This window comes from Cygnus olor, chromosome 1, assembly GCF_009769625.2.
Source record: "Cygnus olor isolate bCygOlo1 chromosome 1, bCygOlo1.pri.v2, whole genome shotgun sequence".
Taxonomy (NCBI): Eukaryota; Metazoa; Chordata; class Aves; order Anseriformes; family Anatidae; genus Cygnus; species Cygnus olor.
In genome coordinates this window covers 89,701,472-89,718,150 of record NC_049169.1, presented here as the reverse complement: position 1 = coordinate 89,718,150, position 16,679 = coordinate 89,701,472, and the positions used below count along the sequence as shown (strand labels likewise).

General features: G+C 38.2%; 2 protein-coding genes across 2 annotated transcripts in view; both read left to right on the top strand.

Moving 5' to 3' along the window:
• The window catches only part of TMPRSS7 (transmembrane serine protease 7), a 32,087-nt gene extending 27,021 nt beyond the window's left edge, over nucleotides 1–5,066 (top strand). Inside the window, 4 exon segments of the mRNA XM_040568556.1 lie at nucleotides 70–247; nucleotides 443–711; nucleotides 2,729–2,865; nucleotides 4,833–5,066. Coding sequence (XP_040424490.1) covers nucleotides 70–247; nucleotides 443–711; nucleotides 2,729–2,865; nucleotides 4,833–5,003 — 755 coding nt within the window. The 3' untranslated portion in view covers nucleotides 5,004–5,066.
• Nucleotides 5,067–6,841: 1,775 nt separating this feature from the next.
• Nucleotides 6,842–16,679, top strand: part of LOC121075303 (suppressor of tumorigenicity 14 protein-like) — a 33,074-nt gene continuing 23,236 nt past the window's right edge. Inside the window, exons 1-9 of the mRNA XM_040568407.1 lie at nucleotides 6,842–6,922; nucleotides 7,257–7,422; nucleotides 8,097–8,221; nucleotides 9,142–9,209; nucleotides 10,224–10,405; nucleotides 10,502–10,540; nucleotides 11,292–11,511; nucleotides 13,429–13,568; nucleotides 15,995–16,092. Of these exons, the coding sequence (XP_040424341.1) occupies nucleotides 6,842–6,922; nucleotides 7,257–7,422; nucleotides 8,097–8,221; nucleotides 9,142–9,209; nucleotides 10,224–10,405; nucleotides 10,502–10,540; nucleotides 11,292–11,511; nucleotides 13,429–13,568; nucleotides 15,995–16,092 (1,119 nt within the window). The remainder of the gene's footprint in view (nucleotides 6,923–7,256; nucleotides 7,423–8,096; nucleotides 8,222–9,141; nucleotides 9,210–10,223; nucleotides 10,406–10,501; nucleotides 10,541–11,291; nucleotides 11,512–13,428; nucleotides 13,569–15,994; nucleotides 16,093–16,679) is intronic.

Genomic DNA, 16,679 nt, shown 5'->3' with positions numbered 1-16,679 from the left:
ATGTGGGAAGCACTCTCATTAAAGGAAAGCACGCAGGACAGAGATAGTAACTTGAAATATCCCTTTCAGGTTGTGGCAGCAGCAAGAGCAGCAATCTCATCTCTCGGATTGTAGGTGGTACAAATACAAAGGAAGGCGAATGGCCATGGCAGGTCAGCCTCCATTTTATGGGAGCTGCTTACTGTGGGGCATCAGTGATATCAAAAGAATGGCTTGTATCTGCAGCTCACTGCTTTCAAGGGAGCAAGTAAGCAGTCTTCCCCTCCCCCCTGCCCCCAACCCTATCCCAAATATCACTAGTGTTCTGGAACACTTTTAACTTCCAGAGTTTGAACTGTACTAAGGTGTGATGTGCCCTTATTTCCTTGGCCCACTGTTGGGGAGGGTGGTGCATTATGGGGTACTTTTTGAAGAGATGGCATGTGTTTTTGTTCCCAACCAGGCTGGCTGACCCCAGAGCGTGGCATGCTCACTTGGGGATGCAAACACAAGGCCGTGCAAAGTTTGTATCTTCAGTGAGACGGATCATTGTCCATGAATACTACAACAGCAGGAACTATGACTATGACATTGCATTGCTACAGCTGAGCAAACCATGGCCAGAAACAATGAGCCACGTCATTCAGCCAATCTGCGTACCTCCATTTTCACACAAAGTTCGCAGTGGTGACAAATGTTGGATAACAGGTTGGGGCCAAAAGCAGGAAGTGGGTGAGTTTAATACCATCAGTTGAGTTAACTTTTTCTTCCCCAGGTGATCAGCTGCAGGTTTGTGTGCAGGACACCTGCTGTTCTTGCATGCCTGAATCATGCAGAAAATTGTAATGTTTTGAATCTAGTTTCCTCTGGAAGTAGGTTCTTATATGTACGTAACTTTATACACTTAGGAAAATTAGCTGCCAGTCCTGCGGATCTGGAAGTACTCTGTGCTTCTGTTGGGTAAGATTGGCAGGGAGCTGCACTCTTTCTTATGTCATACAGTGATGTTTCTCCTCTTTGTTAGAGTTTCATTAACCTGCCTAAATAGACTCTTCCTTGCCTGCTGCAGGGGAATTGAACCTAATTTTCCCTACTCCTGCCTTCAACCTCTTCAGGATGAGCCCTGAGGCCTGCAGCCTCAGGAGCTGCCTGCAAGACACCACCAGCTGTACCCTCAGGGTGTGGCGTGACAAAATGGACACCCTATTGACAAAATGGCTGCACCTGTAATGGTGGGCTGGTCCTCTCCCACACCTTGTCCCAGGCTGCCTTTTCTTTTGCACAAGTGCTAGTACCTTTTGTCCCTTGTTGTAGCCATCCAGTTAGAGAAAGCAGGACTTAGGAAAGGACTGGGTGATGGTACAGTGGCTGCCAGCACCTGTGTGCTGTTGGGTAGGCTCCGTGGTGGCGGCAGCCCAGGCAGTCTATGCCTGAAAGCCAAGATCTGCCTTTGAAATGCCCCCAGATGAGGAAACGCAGGTGTGAACACTTCTTCCAGCATCAGTCACATCACCACCACCACTCCAAACCTCCAGTCTGCTGGGATGGACCTGACTTAGGCAGTTTGCCTGCACCTCCAGGGCTGCCCTGGCTTGGCTTTGCCTGCCATCTCAGGGTGGCTGTCTCCATCCTGTCCCTCCACTCTCAGATGACAGTGCGAGAAGCAAACACGTGGTGAAGTGTAGCAGCAAGGAGGCAGCCTCCAGTATTTTGACTTGATGCTCTCAGCCAGAATCAACATCTTCCAAATTACGTTTGGGCTCTGCAAGTAGCTGTGAGAATGTATGGTTGTGAACCAAGTACAACCATCCTACCATGTCATGATTTTGATACAAATGTGTAGTATGATGTCTCCTTGACCTATTGATTAGTCATCTATGAAATTTTAAAACATGATGATTTGAAAAATGAACTCAATACCTCAAAAAGGAGAGGAAGAAGTATTCTTTTCCCTTTGCTCCTCTTCCATTTCCCTCTTCGTTTTTGTCTTTTTCCTTTTTTTCATCAGTTTACATAATTTGTCAAATCAGTCTTTTAAATAAGTGTATATTTTAGTATACACTACCTTTATCTAAACATGAAACAAACCTGAAACTTGCACATTTGACTATGTTGGTGAAATTTCTTTGGCTATACCCTTTTTTGAGAGGACCTCATGATATTATTACAGCTTTTGTGCTGAAAGGACAGAACAGTTCAGTTTAATTCTGCTTTACCAAAAATGTATATTTTGCAGAAAAGATGTCTTTTAACAAAACATTTGGATAGAGAGGGCAGAATTTGAGATATGTCTAAACTTTTAAGCTGCCAAAAGAGATTTCCGATGTGTAACACTGATCTGTGATTTTAGTTTTGGATCTAGCCTCTTCAAACACACCACCCTAACTGCAGATCTGTCTTGTTAAAATCCAAATACCTTTATAAGATTCTATTTTTTTTCCCAAAGTAGAATCTTCCCAAATTAGTAAATCTTGAGACATTTTGCAAAAGGCATTGCAAAAGGCTTTTTGGACAACCTTAATGATTAGGCCATTGCCTTTGGCGTGGCCAAGGAACCATGATCATGTTACACAAATGCCTGATAGAAGAAGATTTCTGTACTTTTGGGAGTTAGTTGTTTGCAATACGAAACGGCTTGGAGTTCAAAAGTATGTGGGGATATTTTCTGAAGACTTCTTGGTTTTGCCTTCAGTAGACAAGTAATATGTTAAGCTCTGTTGAATCATCCTTCTTTCATTTTGTTTTCCAGGGGAGGAAGGTGCTGCGATTCTTCAGAAAGCAGAAGTAGAAATTATTGACCAATCACTATGTCATTCCACATATGGGATTATCACAGCTAGGATGTTTTGTGCAGGACTAATGTCTGGAAAAAGAGATGGGTGCAAAGTATGTATCTTATCACTCCTCACATAGAGTTTTTGTCTTTCATTGTTGCATGACGAGATGTTAGAACTTAGTGGCAAACCACCATGTGGTATGTACGGTTTGGTTCTGAAACACAACTATGTAAAAGAGCTGTTCAACAGCCAGTCTGTCATTTGGGTATTCTCAGAGATTTCCTGTTTTGTGTGAATGAATAGCTTGGTGAAGTTTCAGTTGCAGGCCTAGGTCCAATGGATTTGCAAGTCCTAAAAGCATGATGAAGGTAGGCTGTTTCTGGCAAGAGGGTCTCTAAACTGAAAAAAGAAATTGAGAAGCTAGCTTGTCTCTTTTCAGGATCCATCCCCCCTAGTGTGGAAATACAGGGCTGTCTGATGAGTTGCAGACAACTAGACATAAAATTTCAAATGTATAATATGTCTTCTGATCTGGCAATTCTTTGAGATAATAAATGTGAAATTCTGAATTTACTTCTTGTTTGTTTTGCTGGGTAAAATTGTCTTTTTTTTTTTTATAATGGAGATCTGGTATCTTCAAGGTGTTCTAACTTTCACTGCTCTATATAAAAGTGAGACGGATCACAATGGTTCTCATGGCAAGTAATATCTTAGTGTTTTCTAAGAGTGTAATGCACTGGCTGTTTATTAGCAGCTCATGAGACTTGACAGCAAGCATCATTTTCATTAACTGGAGAATCTGTTTCTTCAGTTGTCTTTTTGGGCACTCAAGACAGCCAATGAAAGGCATAATTCAGAGGTTGTTTGTCTGCATTTCTGTAAGGAAAAATGATGTCTGAATATGTCTGGCAGTTATTAGAGCTGATAGATTTGTGAGATTTCTGTTTTGTGAAAAATGCTGCTGTTCCAGTTTCTTTTTGTCCGAGTAACTAAAGAATAAATTGAATGCTTGACTCTAAATGCAAAATTGTCAATTGTCAAACATGAAAAAAAGATCTTCTATGTTTAATCTTTAATAATTTTATGAGAATTCAGGATGATCATGGAATGTCCTACAATCCTATAAAAGTTAAAGCAAAATAGTTCACTGGCTATAGCAGAAAATGTGTAGAAGGAAAGCATTTCCTTTGCAAACATCTAAATCTTGCCAACTCAGTTTTTGCTTTTGTAAATATTTTTTTTTTACATTCAATGCTTTGGTAAAGCTCAGTTTACTAACAGCTGTTTCAGAGGAGTTGTGTCTACAACAGAGTCTTACAAGGAAGTAAAAGAGTGATCCAAATCTTTTGCTTGAACTTCTGCCAATATTATTCCAGAAGAATTACCCTGTAAAGGAAGAGTACTGATTGCATTGTCCTGTAGCATTATTATTCTATATAAAACTTTGAAGTCTATTACAAACTTTGTTTCAACTGCCTTGATTCTAAAACCATTGTGGTACCCCTAAGCACTATCTGCTAGCTAGTGTCTACTATAGGACAACAGTGTTGTTTTTTTTTTTTTTAAGAAAAAATATTGATGGATCACAGTTCATTTCCATGTGCTCTTAATTTGAAGAAAGTTGTATTGACTATTAAATATTCTAATATTAAAAAATATTAAAACAATTTTGAATTTTTTAGAAAAGCTTGCTGTTGGGAGTCCTCAGGTGTGTAGCCTCTAAATGAACATACATATTAAGTAGCAGATGTGGGGTTTAACTGTTAGTTTGAGGCTACGAAGTTATTTGTCGTTTTGAAATACAACTCACAAAAAGTAGTATATTAATTCATTTGAAGAATGACAGCTAGTCCTCTCTCATGTGAAAGAGTAAACTTTGGTACAACTGTGTGATCCCGTCTGCTTCAATTAAACAAACAGAAAACCCATAAAACTGTTGACTCTGGTTTGAAGTATGTGAGTGAGGAAAATATAAGCACTACTTCAATTATTTGTGCAAAATGTCTCCCGTTGAATTTTGTCCCAGTTTTTATTTTCCAGATTATAAATGCATACAACTTAATATTTTCTTTTTAGGGTGATTCTGGTGGACCATTGTCATGTCAAAGCAATGGAGATGGAAAATGGTTTTTGACTGGCATTGTTAGCTGGGGTTATGGATGTGGAAGACCAAATTTCCCTGGTGTCTACACAAGAGTGTCAAATTTTGCACCATGGATTCACAAATATGTGCCTTCAGTCATGTAACTTGAAAACTGTTTTGCTGAAATAAAATATGTACTGAATATCTTCATTAAAACATGTTTGGTTAAAAACTATTCAGTGTTGGAATTTCTTTCCATGTCACAAGACACAATACTGCTGACACAATATTTAATTTTGGAGTACACATATGGGAGTAACAAGCACCCTTAGTTCAAACCTTGGTGAAACAAGTATCAGAGGAAGCCTGATCTTGTGGTGGTTGTTCTGTACAGGTGTCTGTTGACACAGGAGAAGTGATAATGAATGTATGGCAACTTTCACTCTTTTTGTTAGCACAAATTATACACATGCAATCATCTGTCAGGAAATGGAAGAGTCAACTTAGCAGCTGGAGACAGGTATCTCCTCTGAGGTGTGCATGGCTCAACACAGCAGTAACAGTGAAATAGCAATTGACCATTAGTACTCCTGCTAATCCTACGTTTCCTGCCTCCTAGAGTGAGAACAGCTGACAGAGGAAGAGAAGGAATTGCAGCAAGTGAGCTCAATCCTCTCAAATGTGCAGGGCACCTGTTTTTGGAGATCAGAAGTTCTGCAGATAAGCATGGAACACAAAGCATTAGCAGTATATCTTCTTCACTTTCTGTTTTTAATTGACTGCATGGTTTGGAGCTGCTAACTCATTATTTCCTGCCTTAATTTCTCCCTATTCAAGATCGTTCATACTTCATCCACCTCAGAAATTGAATTCTTTACCTGAGGCAACTTTGACAAGATGAGTAAATATGGTGATGTGTGTTATTGCAATGATCTTGCCCTTACCGAAACAAAACCAATGCTTCTACCTTCTGAGAGGTATCTTAAACCTCTATAAAATTGGGTTCTCTGAATATATGTCCTTTTAAAAAAGAATAAATCCTGATTTCATTTTTGGAGATGATATGAAAGAGGTTTTATTTACTCTAGGCTTTTCCTGAAGGTTTCTTTTTCCTGAAGGAGAAGGCAAAGTATCAGTCAATCAGCAGGTTGTGTGTGTAGTGGAGACAGGCTATTGAAGAAAGAGGAGGACTTGAACAAAGCAGTCTGTCTACAGCTGTATTTTGCATTCCTGAGTGAGGATTGCCTTCCAGTAAATCCCTTCTGTAGTCTCTATGTGACCTGTGTTTCCTTTGTTTCCATTTGTTTTCTGGAGGACAGGTTTCTTGGGCCAGTTCTGTGGTACGCCCCCGGTTTTGTTCTTTACTCTATACACAGGTGCGTGTATATATACATATATAAATTCCCTGAAGTTGTTGGCTTGCGGACTTGTTACTGTTATTAACTCCAAACAGGTAATATGATAATTAATTGCTCTGCAGTTAATGTTTGTTCTGTGGTATAGGCTTGAGGCTATCACATTTACAACTGAAAAATTCAGGTGGTCTTTAAAATTGTGTTTTTTTTTTTTTTTTCTTATAAATATTCCTGTGGATTATATCATATGCTGTTTAGAAATCACATCATTTGCTTTGATCTGTGACTTTTTACATATAAATTGCTTGTATGTCTTTTGCATTGTGACATAAATTACCTTACTCCGTTGCATTTCTAAAAGAAGGAGGGTGTAACCAGTCTGTTTTCAAATTATGGGATCCATATCTTACCCTAGCCAGTTAGGAAAACAAAGAGTTACAGTGATTGTTACTTTTCCTCCCCACCTTCTTTGATTGCAGATCAGCTGGCTCCAGCTTTGAGCAGTATGGCAAAGGTGAAATGAGAGAAGCCTGGTTTGTGGTCTGTGTTGAGGGGAGAGCAGTACGCTCTTCTGGGTTATATTTAAGAAATGAGGTTCATCTAGGATTTTGTTATTAGGTTTGTTGGAAGGTATTTGTCAAGGCATCATGATACAGGCTTTTTCCTCCAGACAGGTTTCTGTGTACAACATACCAGCTCCATACCACTCTGAGCAGACTGCTGGGCAGGTAAGAGATACCAATTATGCTTTACAGCAGGAACATAGTAAATGATCTCTCTGCCAGCTTCTGGCGTGTATTGACCTCCGTTCTTCATATGCAATTGCTTATAACTGAAGTGATAGCAATTTCCCTCCCCTTCTATAATTTGAAATGATGATTGCAAGGTGACCCATAAATATGTGGGTTTCACGTGTGACATAACTGATAATGTGAAAGGCATTATCTTAATTTAAACCTCTGTTAAAAACTAAAAGAGCAAATAAATTAAAAAAAAAAAATTGATATAGTGGCTCTTCTTGTAGAGCTCTACTAACTGATGTGTTCCTGTGTCTATTTTTAGGATCCATATATTCCTCACTACCTGTCCTACCAAGAGGGCTTGTGTCAGAAATACTGTTTTTTCAAATGGATGAGGCTGTGTTTCTGGAGAAGATGGTTTCTGGGAATATTGTCTTCGGTTTCTTTAATGGTTACAGTAATTGTGTTATTCCTGCACTACTCGTTCTGTAAGTGTTACTGCCTAGCATGGTGTGAATGGGATGGGTGTTTTGCACTGTGTGAACAGTTAGTACGAAAAGCTCTGCACTAAGTACCTAGACACGTAATGTGTGTGTAGTTACTGACTTTCCCTTCTCCTTAACATCTTTGCTAAGGCAACAAAATGCATGATAATTAGTGGTTGATAGTTGCACAAGAATAATGAAGGTATATATTTTGTTCCTAATTGTTGGTCTCTGCTTTTGAATACTATCATTATTATAACTATCATCTCTTCTAAGAACCTATAGGAATTAACTGTCTAACTTCTATTCACTTTTTCAAGACAGAATGGATACCTGATTTTTGTACAGTTCTTCCCAAATCTCAACTTACAGACATTAAAATAGTCTTCCTCGAGGAGGATTGCAATGCAAAAAAATGGAAGTTTAACAATTAAAGCTTTAGTAGTAATGCTCGTCTGAAAGCTTTGCTGGAAATGCTTTTATCTGAACCTGTACCTCAATCCTTTCTGTTATTCTAGCGGTGGAACTGACTCAGCGCTCTGGCTGTTAGTATTTGTTTCTCTTAAGAACTAATGCCTGTTGATGCTAGGACAAATACATGTTTCTGCAAGCCTCTTGTTCTGGAGTCTTTTCCATAATGTTATTAGATGTGGTAATTTTTGATGCTTTTTTCTCAGCTCCAGCTTCCTCTTTTATATATATTGGTGGAAGTGTAGAAATTCCTAATCTGACTTACACAAATGACCTCAATGATCCAAAATCACAGAAATTCCTCTTGCAAGCAGAAGCAATCCAAAATTATGTAAGTTCCCATGTAAGTATAGTAATTATTTAAAAATATTTGTTACAGAATCAAATTGAGATTGAGGAGAAGATTCCAGTTTGACACACTTTTTTTTTTCTTTCAAAGTATATAAATTTAAAATAAACAAGTGGCTTGGAGGTGTACTGCTTTAGGAATGCAGCTAGACAGATGTATCTGTCTCTCATAGTAAAAAAAAAAATAAAAAAATAAAAATCTGAGGGTTTTAAGGTTATGGATGAATTATTCTTAAAGAAGTCTAGAAGTCTGTTTTGTTTTGGTATAGTTGAATGCTTTTCCTTGCTACTTATTTTCTCTTTGATCTGTTACTTATTTACTTATTTATTATAGCTTGAATTTGATTCATAACCTTTTGTTTTGTTTTCCTTTATTCCCACAACAATGCTTGCTTTCTGACATTTCTCATGCAGGTTCGTATTTTTTAGATCAGTGCTGTTTCTTTGGTACTTGCAAACAGAAGGCTTAAACACAAAGCAGTTCTCTGTTAGCCTGTATTTTCCAAAAGGGCTAATTGAGTGTCTCAAAGCTGCTTTGTGCATAGCCAGTACAAGTTTTCATGTCCAGATTGCATGACAGAAATTTGCCACAAATTTTAGATAACTATATAAACTCTGAAAAAAAAAACATAGCTGTATTTATAAATGCTTCTTTTTCATGGGTAATTATCAAGAGTTTTCTCAGTGTTCTTGTAAATGTGATGGCTTATTTTTTTAATGGAAAATGAATGCACATTTACGATCCTTATTTGACACGTTTTGTGAAAATTATGAATAGTGTCTGTCATATGTAGGGTGTTTGGTAAGGGAAGAAATAAGATAAATACTTTGTAACATAACAGATTATATCAACAGTAAAATGTAACACTTCATTTTCTTTTACAATTTTTTTTTAATTGTCAGTTTGCAGAATCCTATGAGTATTCCACCTTGGGAAAGTACTACTTGAAATCTGTAGTGGCTGCATTCAGGTAGGTACTTTCCAGCATGTGGTTTACATATGAGATATTTAATTATGTTACTCTTGTCTTTTTGGTTGATTTTAAATGAGTTATTTTGAGATAATATGCAGATCTTTATAACGGGGAATGAGAGACATGTAATAAAGACGTGAACTAAACTAACAGTGTGATTTATGATCTCTGTAGAACTGGTGAGTGAAATGAAGCCTTGGTTTATGGATGGTTCTGTAACCTATTCACCTACTTCTGATTTTTGAAATCACAGTCCGGCATGTTGTTGTTTGTTTGTTTTTCTCTACTACTTATTTTGGTTTTGTCTATTTAAATGAAGTTCCTTTTTAACCCCTCCAAACAAAATTTAAATGTGCAATTGTGGGCAGGGCACTCTATTTAAGCTCCTGCTGAGAAATGCAAATACGTTGAGCAGATGTATTGCTGTCCCAAGTCTCTGAAAAAGTCTCTGAAAACTTCTGAAAGGTCAGTCCGTAAGCCATTTTGGAAGGAGGTTTGTGATGAACAGTCTCTTTGAATCACTGGAACATTACTTTGCGTTTGTACCTATGCAGATTATTTATTTTAACAAGAATTGCGTGCAGTGTTGTACCAAAGTATGGGCATAAAATTATATTGTTGTATAGTGTGTAGCCTCAGTTAAAATATATCAAGTAAAATGCATCTAGAACTGTAATATGACCTTTAAAGTGTATAAGTACACAGCAGGGATGGAAACATCCAATTCCATATAACTATTTCAAGGATTTTCTGTTAGGTGTCGTTTTCAGTCTGTGTGTTACTGTTTAAGCAGTATATTTTCCAAGCATTTCTAATATATTAAAAAAAAATAAATAAAATGTTGAACAAGAGAGCTTTTTGCCACCACGTTAAGCTGCAACCCTTTGCATGGCAGTTACAACTGAGTATAAAACTATGCAAGCCAGAAATGCAGACTAGTGGAAAGCATGTCCAAAATACTAATTACAGTGTATTTATGATTTTTTTTTTTTTTCCCCCCCACACACACAGTGAAGGAGAGCATGGACTTCGAGCTTACTACTGGAATATGTTCTGGGCACCACAAGATATTGTTGATTCTCTTAAAAAGTTAACCCCATTGGAACAAAAAGAAATCAGTAGTAAACAAATCCCTCACATGTTCAGTACTTCTGGGGAGGAAGATTTTGATCTTGTTACAATGGAGCTTTTTGGTAACAATGTACTTGTCATTTAATATCTATTCTGCCTATTTTGCTTTCTTTGGTTTGTGTCTTTGGCTTGTGTAGCTGACAGTTATTAAATTTCAGTTTCAGATTCCACAGAATATGATGTGATGCTAAAATCAGGTAATTATTTTTCAGTTCAAAGCAGTATCGCTTTGGGGGAAAATATATATCCTGTAAAAGGAAAAAGACATTTTCCCAATTATTCTTATATGGGTGTAGGGCCTATGAAACAAACCAGAGTACGGATTTCCTTGGCCTATTTTTGCTCTAAATAAAGGCTGGTTTGAAAATGCCTTACAGCTTTTAATCTGATGTTCTAACTAGAGTGGTTGAAGTTGAGTAGTCCCCTTTGAATTGCAGTGAGCTGTGGCTCCTTGGCATCTTCAAGAAAGCTACTGCATAAAATTATACAGAATTTATTTGTCTTATGACTAGATAATTTTGTTTATTCATATTTAGCATTCAGTCAAATACAGTAGAACTTCAGTTAGCTTTGCCTGATTTTTCCATACCAAGCAAGCCTCAAGATTAGCTTCCTATACTTAGTGTTTGCATTGCATGAAGGTGGATGAAGAAATGTCAAAGGAAGCAGTAGATTTCCATCAGAGATGACAGCAGTTGCAGCCAGGTCCCCTCCTCCTTGCTGAGTGTGTGATGAACCAGTGGTGGTTGTGAAGCACTGTGCTTCCTTGTTCAGAGCAGGGGAGCAGCCTGGAAGGGAAAGGGGTAGATTTGTGGAAGTAAGTGACAAAGAGATTAGAATAGTCAAGAAGTACAGGTAGATGATTGCCACCTCTTCTGAAATTTTTGCCAATAATTTATATTTCAACTTAACAGTTTTTCAGACACTAATCTAAATTCTTTTGTGTAGCGGTATCCTTTGACCTGTATGCCAAGCCAGGTAACAACAGAACTCTAACTCTGATGAATCCCAAGAAGTCTTTTTATCAATGGAGGTTGCGAGTTCCTTCTAACTATGTGGTGAGACTGGTAGTTACCACTTTGCATGGTGTTGCTCCAGAGAACTGTGCATCACACCGCTTATCTGCATATGATTTCCTTCTTCCTCTACAGAACAAGATCATTGCAAGGTATGGTAGTACAGGACAAAGATGTTTTTTGAGCTGTACAGAAATTCTCTGAAACTGCAGAGTTTAAAATTGATGTTAAACAGGCTTCTAAAACGTAAAAGCCTCCAAGTACAGCTTAATTAAAAATCTTTAATAAGGTAATCAAAAGATCTTCCATATTATCCACCCCCTAATGATTTATAACTCCAGCATTTTTTTTACATTCTGACTATTTTTTTACAGTGTTTGATTTCATACAATTATTGATACAAAGGTATTTTTTGTTATTTTTTTCTGTTACTTTCAGAAAATACGTCCAGTCACAGGCAAACCTCTGTTCAAAACAGGCTTTTATCTACAGAAGACTTCATCCCCAAAGTCCCTTTGTAGTCCACTCACATAAATGATATCAGATGATCTTGTAATCTTCAGCTACCACACTGTTACTATTCTTTCAGAGACTAATTTTATGATTTTAAGTATGGACGTTATCCACCATGAATCTGTCTTCATTAATAAAATAAACTAACAAGTTTTAGAATCTGAAAATGGATGGTTTTGAGGAAGAAAAAAAATTTTTTTTTGAAGAACCTTTACGTAGAAATTAGCTGCGCATGCAGATTCAGTTAGCAGTGTCTGAAAGGTACCTACTTAGTAGTGGTTTAGCTTACTTGAAATGAGTAGGTAGTCCTCTTAGCTCTGTTAACAGACTTTCATCTCTATCCTTGTGCAGCAAGTCCTATAGCTCACCCACGTTGGTAGACTGTTAGGTTTGTGGTGAGGACAGAGCTTTCGTAAGGAATTCATCTTAAAGTGTCTTGAAATGAACAGCACTGCATGCAGGTAGTGTAGCACAGAGAATTCCATGTCTGATACTGGGCTTCATCTGCCCTGCTTCTGACTATGGGTTATTACCTGATTACGTCTTCATTGTGCAGTGGCTCAGCTTTTTAGGAAATAGAAATGTAAAGTCAATTGCATCCGTGAAAGCTCCAGGAAGCTAACAAAACCAATGCGGGTATATGATGCAATGTGTTCAGAAAACATCAATGCAATAAGTTGTAAGACAAAGTTCAAGAATGAATGTGTGTATTGATAGCTGCCTATCAAAGAATTGGATTTAAACAATGGAGAAAAGAATGTAGTGACTGAAATGATGAATGCCCTATGGCATTTCTATTGCCAGCCTAACAATTTTGCATTTTTGCATATGCCTGTTAGTTTTCTACTTGACATCTTTCACACACAGGTTTGTAAATTAATGAAAAAAATTGAAAATATGCTGTAGATTTCAAAATGGAATAAATATAATATTTAATTTCAAGATGCAATAAATAGTATATCACTTTAAAAGGGATAGTAAGTATTCAAGCTTCAGGATATAAATTAACTCTTCATCATTTAAATGAAAGAAGAAGAACAAAAAGAAATAGTTGCTGTGCATGGAGCTCCACATCTCTTGAAACAGCTCTTGGGACATGAAACCAAGCTAAATGCTAATAGGTTCAAAAGTTTTGGGGCTTGTTATCTGTTGCATAGGTGCTGCACGACACTTCTACACTGAGCACTTGTGGCCTTTTCAGCACTACCCACTTTTCAGTACTATTGTTGCTACTGAAGTAATTAATCCAGCATTAGTAACCTAATCCAGAACATAATTTCTGATACTTCTTTAGGTCTGAAAAATCCAAGGCATCTGTTAGGCAAGAATATCCATGATGTTTACTCTGAGTGACTCAGCCTTGATGCAAGGAAACTCTAGCATTTCACGTAGTATTGATGGAGTGGAAGAATAAAAGCAAAGTGGTAGCCAGGGGAACACTTCTGAAACACAGTTGACCAGATCAGTGTTTTTTGCCCAGTTTCTCAGCAAAGATGACAGGAATGTGAGAATTTTTTTGTTTGTTTGTTTTTAATGCAATCTTTGTAATATTCCAGGTGGTGTGGATCTGGAGCCTGGACTCCTCCTGTTATACGTTTAACTTCATCAAGTAATGTAATGTTGCTTACCTTCTCACTGGACAAAAGAGAAGAAAGGAACATACTAAAAGCTCACTTTCAAGCAATCCCTAAAATCAGTAAGTGACTAATCCAAACAAATGTCTTACATAAGCACACTTATTCCTAGTTATCTCCAAAAAAAAAAAAAGCTGACATTGCCTGAATGCCTGAATGTATCTTGTATCTGGGGGAGCGAATGTTGGTATGTAAGTCAGGCAATTGTCATTCTGATCCACTTAAAAGAAATACCTGAAAACTGAACAAGGAATAGAGAATATCATAGAATCACTGAATATCTAAAGCTGGAGGGGACCCCCAAGGTTAATCAAGCCCAAGGCCACACAGGACCACCCAAAAATCAGACCCGTTACCTGAGAGCATTGTGCAAACACTTGTTGAGCTCTGGCAGGCTCAGTGCTGTGACCACTGCCCTGAGGAGCCTGTCCCAGTGTCCGACCACCCTCTGAGCGCAGAACCTGTACCTAACACCCAGTCTGACTCTCCCCTGTCCCAGCTCCATGCTGTTCCCTTGGGTCCTGTCGCTGTCCCCAGAGAGCAGAGCTCAGCGCCTGCCCCTCCGCTCCCCTCGTGAGGGAGCTGCAGGCCGCCATGAGGCCTCCCCTCAGCCTGCTCTGCTCTAGGCTGAACAAACCAAGTGGCTTCAGCTGCTCCTCATATGTCTTGTCCTCTAGACCTTTGACCATATTTGTAGCCCTCCTTTGGACACTCTCTATTAGTTTTATGTTTGTCTTATGCTGTGGTGCTCCAAACTGCACATGGTACTCGAGATGAGTACCCAAACCAGTACAGAGCAGAGTGGGGCAATCACTTTTCTTGATCAGGTAGTGATGCTGTGCCTGGTGAACCCCAGGATATGGTTAGCCCTTTTGGCTGCAGAGGCGTATTGTTGACTTATATTCAACTTGCTGACAACCAGAACGCCCAGATCTCTTTCCACAGGACTGCTCTCCAGCCCCTTGTCCCCCAGTCTGTATGTATAGCCAGGGTTGCCTCATCCCAGGTACAGAATCTGGCACTTGCTCTTGTTAAACTTCATACAGTTGATGATTGTCTGTCCCTCTAATCTGTCAAGAACTCTCTGCAAGGCGTCTCTACCCTTGAGGGAGTTGACAACTCCCCCTAATTTAGTATCATTTGTAAATTTACTTAGTATGTGTATCCTTTGGTATGGAAGACTTTCTCTTCCTGATTATTACCCAAGCCATATTTCCCAGAAATTACTCACACTATATAGATAATGCTGTTGTCTACAAGTAACGGTAGCAGAGTAGGCAATCAGATAACAACACTACAGGCACTTTATGTCTAGACAAAGGCCCCAGTGGCAGAGTAGCACTTTTATGAGTTTTTTTTAACTGCTCCCCAGCTCAGGAGAAGTATGTTGATGAAAAATGGAAAATGAGAGCAAACATTTTTAATGAGAGCAAACATTTCTAATGTTAGTCTTTGATCTTTGAAGCACTTTTCAATGTAGTTGATGGTATAAGAAAAGTGGATCCAAGTCCCAAGAAATACATTCCAAACCTATGGAGTACTATGAATTTTGCAGATGTTTTGGGTAATTAGTGAAATATTTTGGGTAAGCCCTAATGCTTTATGGGAGATAGAAAAGATTCACAAGTGAAAGTTAACCCACGGTTATTTGATACAGTCCAAAGGAAAGTTTTTGACAATTAAGAAGTTATTTTTTTTAACATGTGGAACAAATCATAGGGGATAGCACATCTGTAAGCTTCTGAGAAGGTTATCCATTTGAACTTATGCTTCTGTGGGTGTTTAATCAAATACTCTTCCTATGGGCATTGCAAATTAGAAATACTTTGTTCTGAAGATGTGTGCTCAGAATTATGTAACACCCAGTCTGTGCATCAGAATTATGCTACTTTAAAAATTTCTTTAGTTTCACTAATATACATGTTTGCATTCCTTTTGTTAGCTAAAGGAAAAGCAAAAGCAGTAGGGGATGGATATCTAGGAGAATTTTTGATAGAAACTAAAACCTTAGAGGTGGTGCTCAGAAGTGGTATGCATTTTCAGACTGAGAACTGACACACTGAAACTTCCTGGTTTACATGAAGTTAATCAGAGGTTTCACTCATTGGATTGAATGCTTTTTAATTTCTGAAAATGTCCACAGAAAGGTCAGAAGGAAACTGGAAGCAGGGGGAGGGATGTTCTATTGTGTACGCATTTGATTCATTCTTCCATTTAATGTCAAAGGATATTTTCTTAAAACTCCAGTCAGAGGTGTTCTATACATATTCTCAATTGTAATTTGATTAAAAAAAAAGAGAGAAATTCAGAACGATGAGGAAGTGGAAATTACATGATTCTCAGTTAATACAGGCAAGAACTGAGTTTAATCATGTTACAAGCCATTATTCCAACTCTGCATAGAGAAGGATCCTAGCAAGTGAAGTGGACTCTCAAGTTTAGCCCATTTGAGCTAACTGTGTTCATTGTTGATGTATTTCTCCCCCAGTGTGTGGTGGTCATTATATATCCTGGAATGGAACTCTGAGCTCTCCTTATTACCCGAGTTACTACCCTCCAAATATTGACTGCAGCTGGATCATCCGAGTAAGTATGGGAACTATTCTGAGTTGTGGTGACTTTGCTTTATGCGATATAAGCATAAAACTGCCCGAAATGTCTTTTAATGCGGGCGAAATGAAGGGAGAACATGCTAAGACCACTGAACCTGACTTATTGTAGTGTACCCTGTTTTTTCTTTCTTATGTACAAGTGCCATCTATGGGAGAGAGAGATTTCCAGCTTCCAAAAGGTTGTGTTACTAGTGACAGAAGCAAAATGGTGGATGACAATTCGTAACAGCCAGAGTAAATGGCTAATAGTCCGTGCTTTGCTTCTATATCAGAAAAAGAAAATAAGGTCATGTAAATCATGTCTTATATAATACACAAAACACTATTTCCCTGAATTGTGTAGAAGCAGGACCTTCTTAATTATTTTATTTGACCTACTGGAACACATGATAATGCAAACATAGCGTGAACCTCAAGATATAGTCCTTTGTGCTGGCTGCAGGAAGGCTTACGCTTCTTTATCTGGCACATTCTGGCCAAAGGTTGGCCTAAAAATGTTTCTCTATATATGTTTAAATTAGAAAGTTTTTGGTTCTTCAAAGGTGCTGCAGTGCATCATAA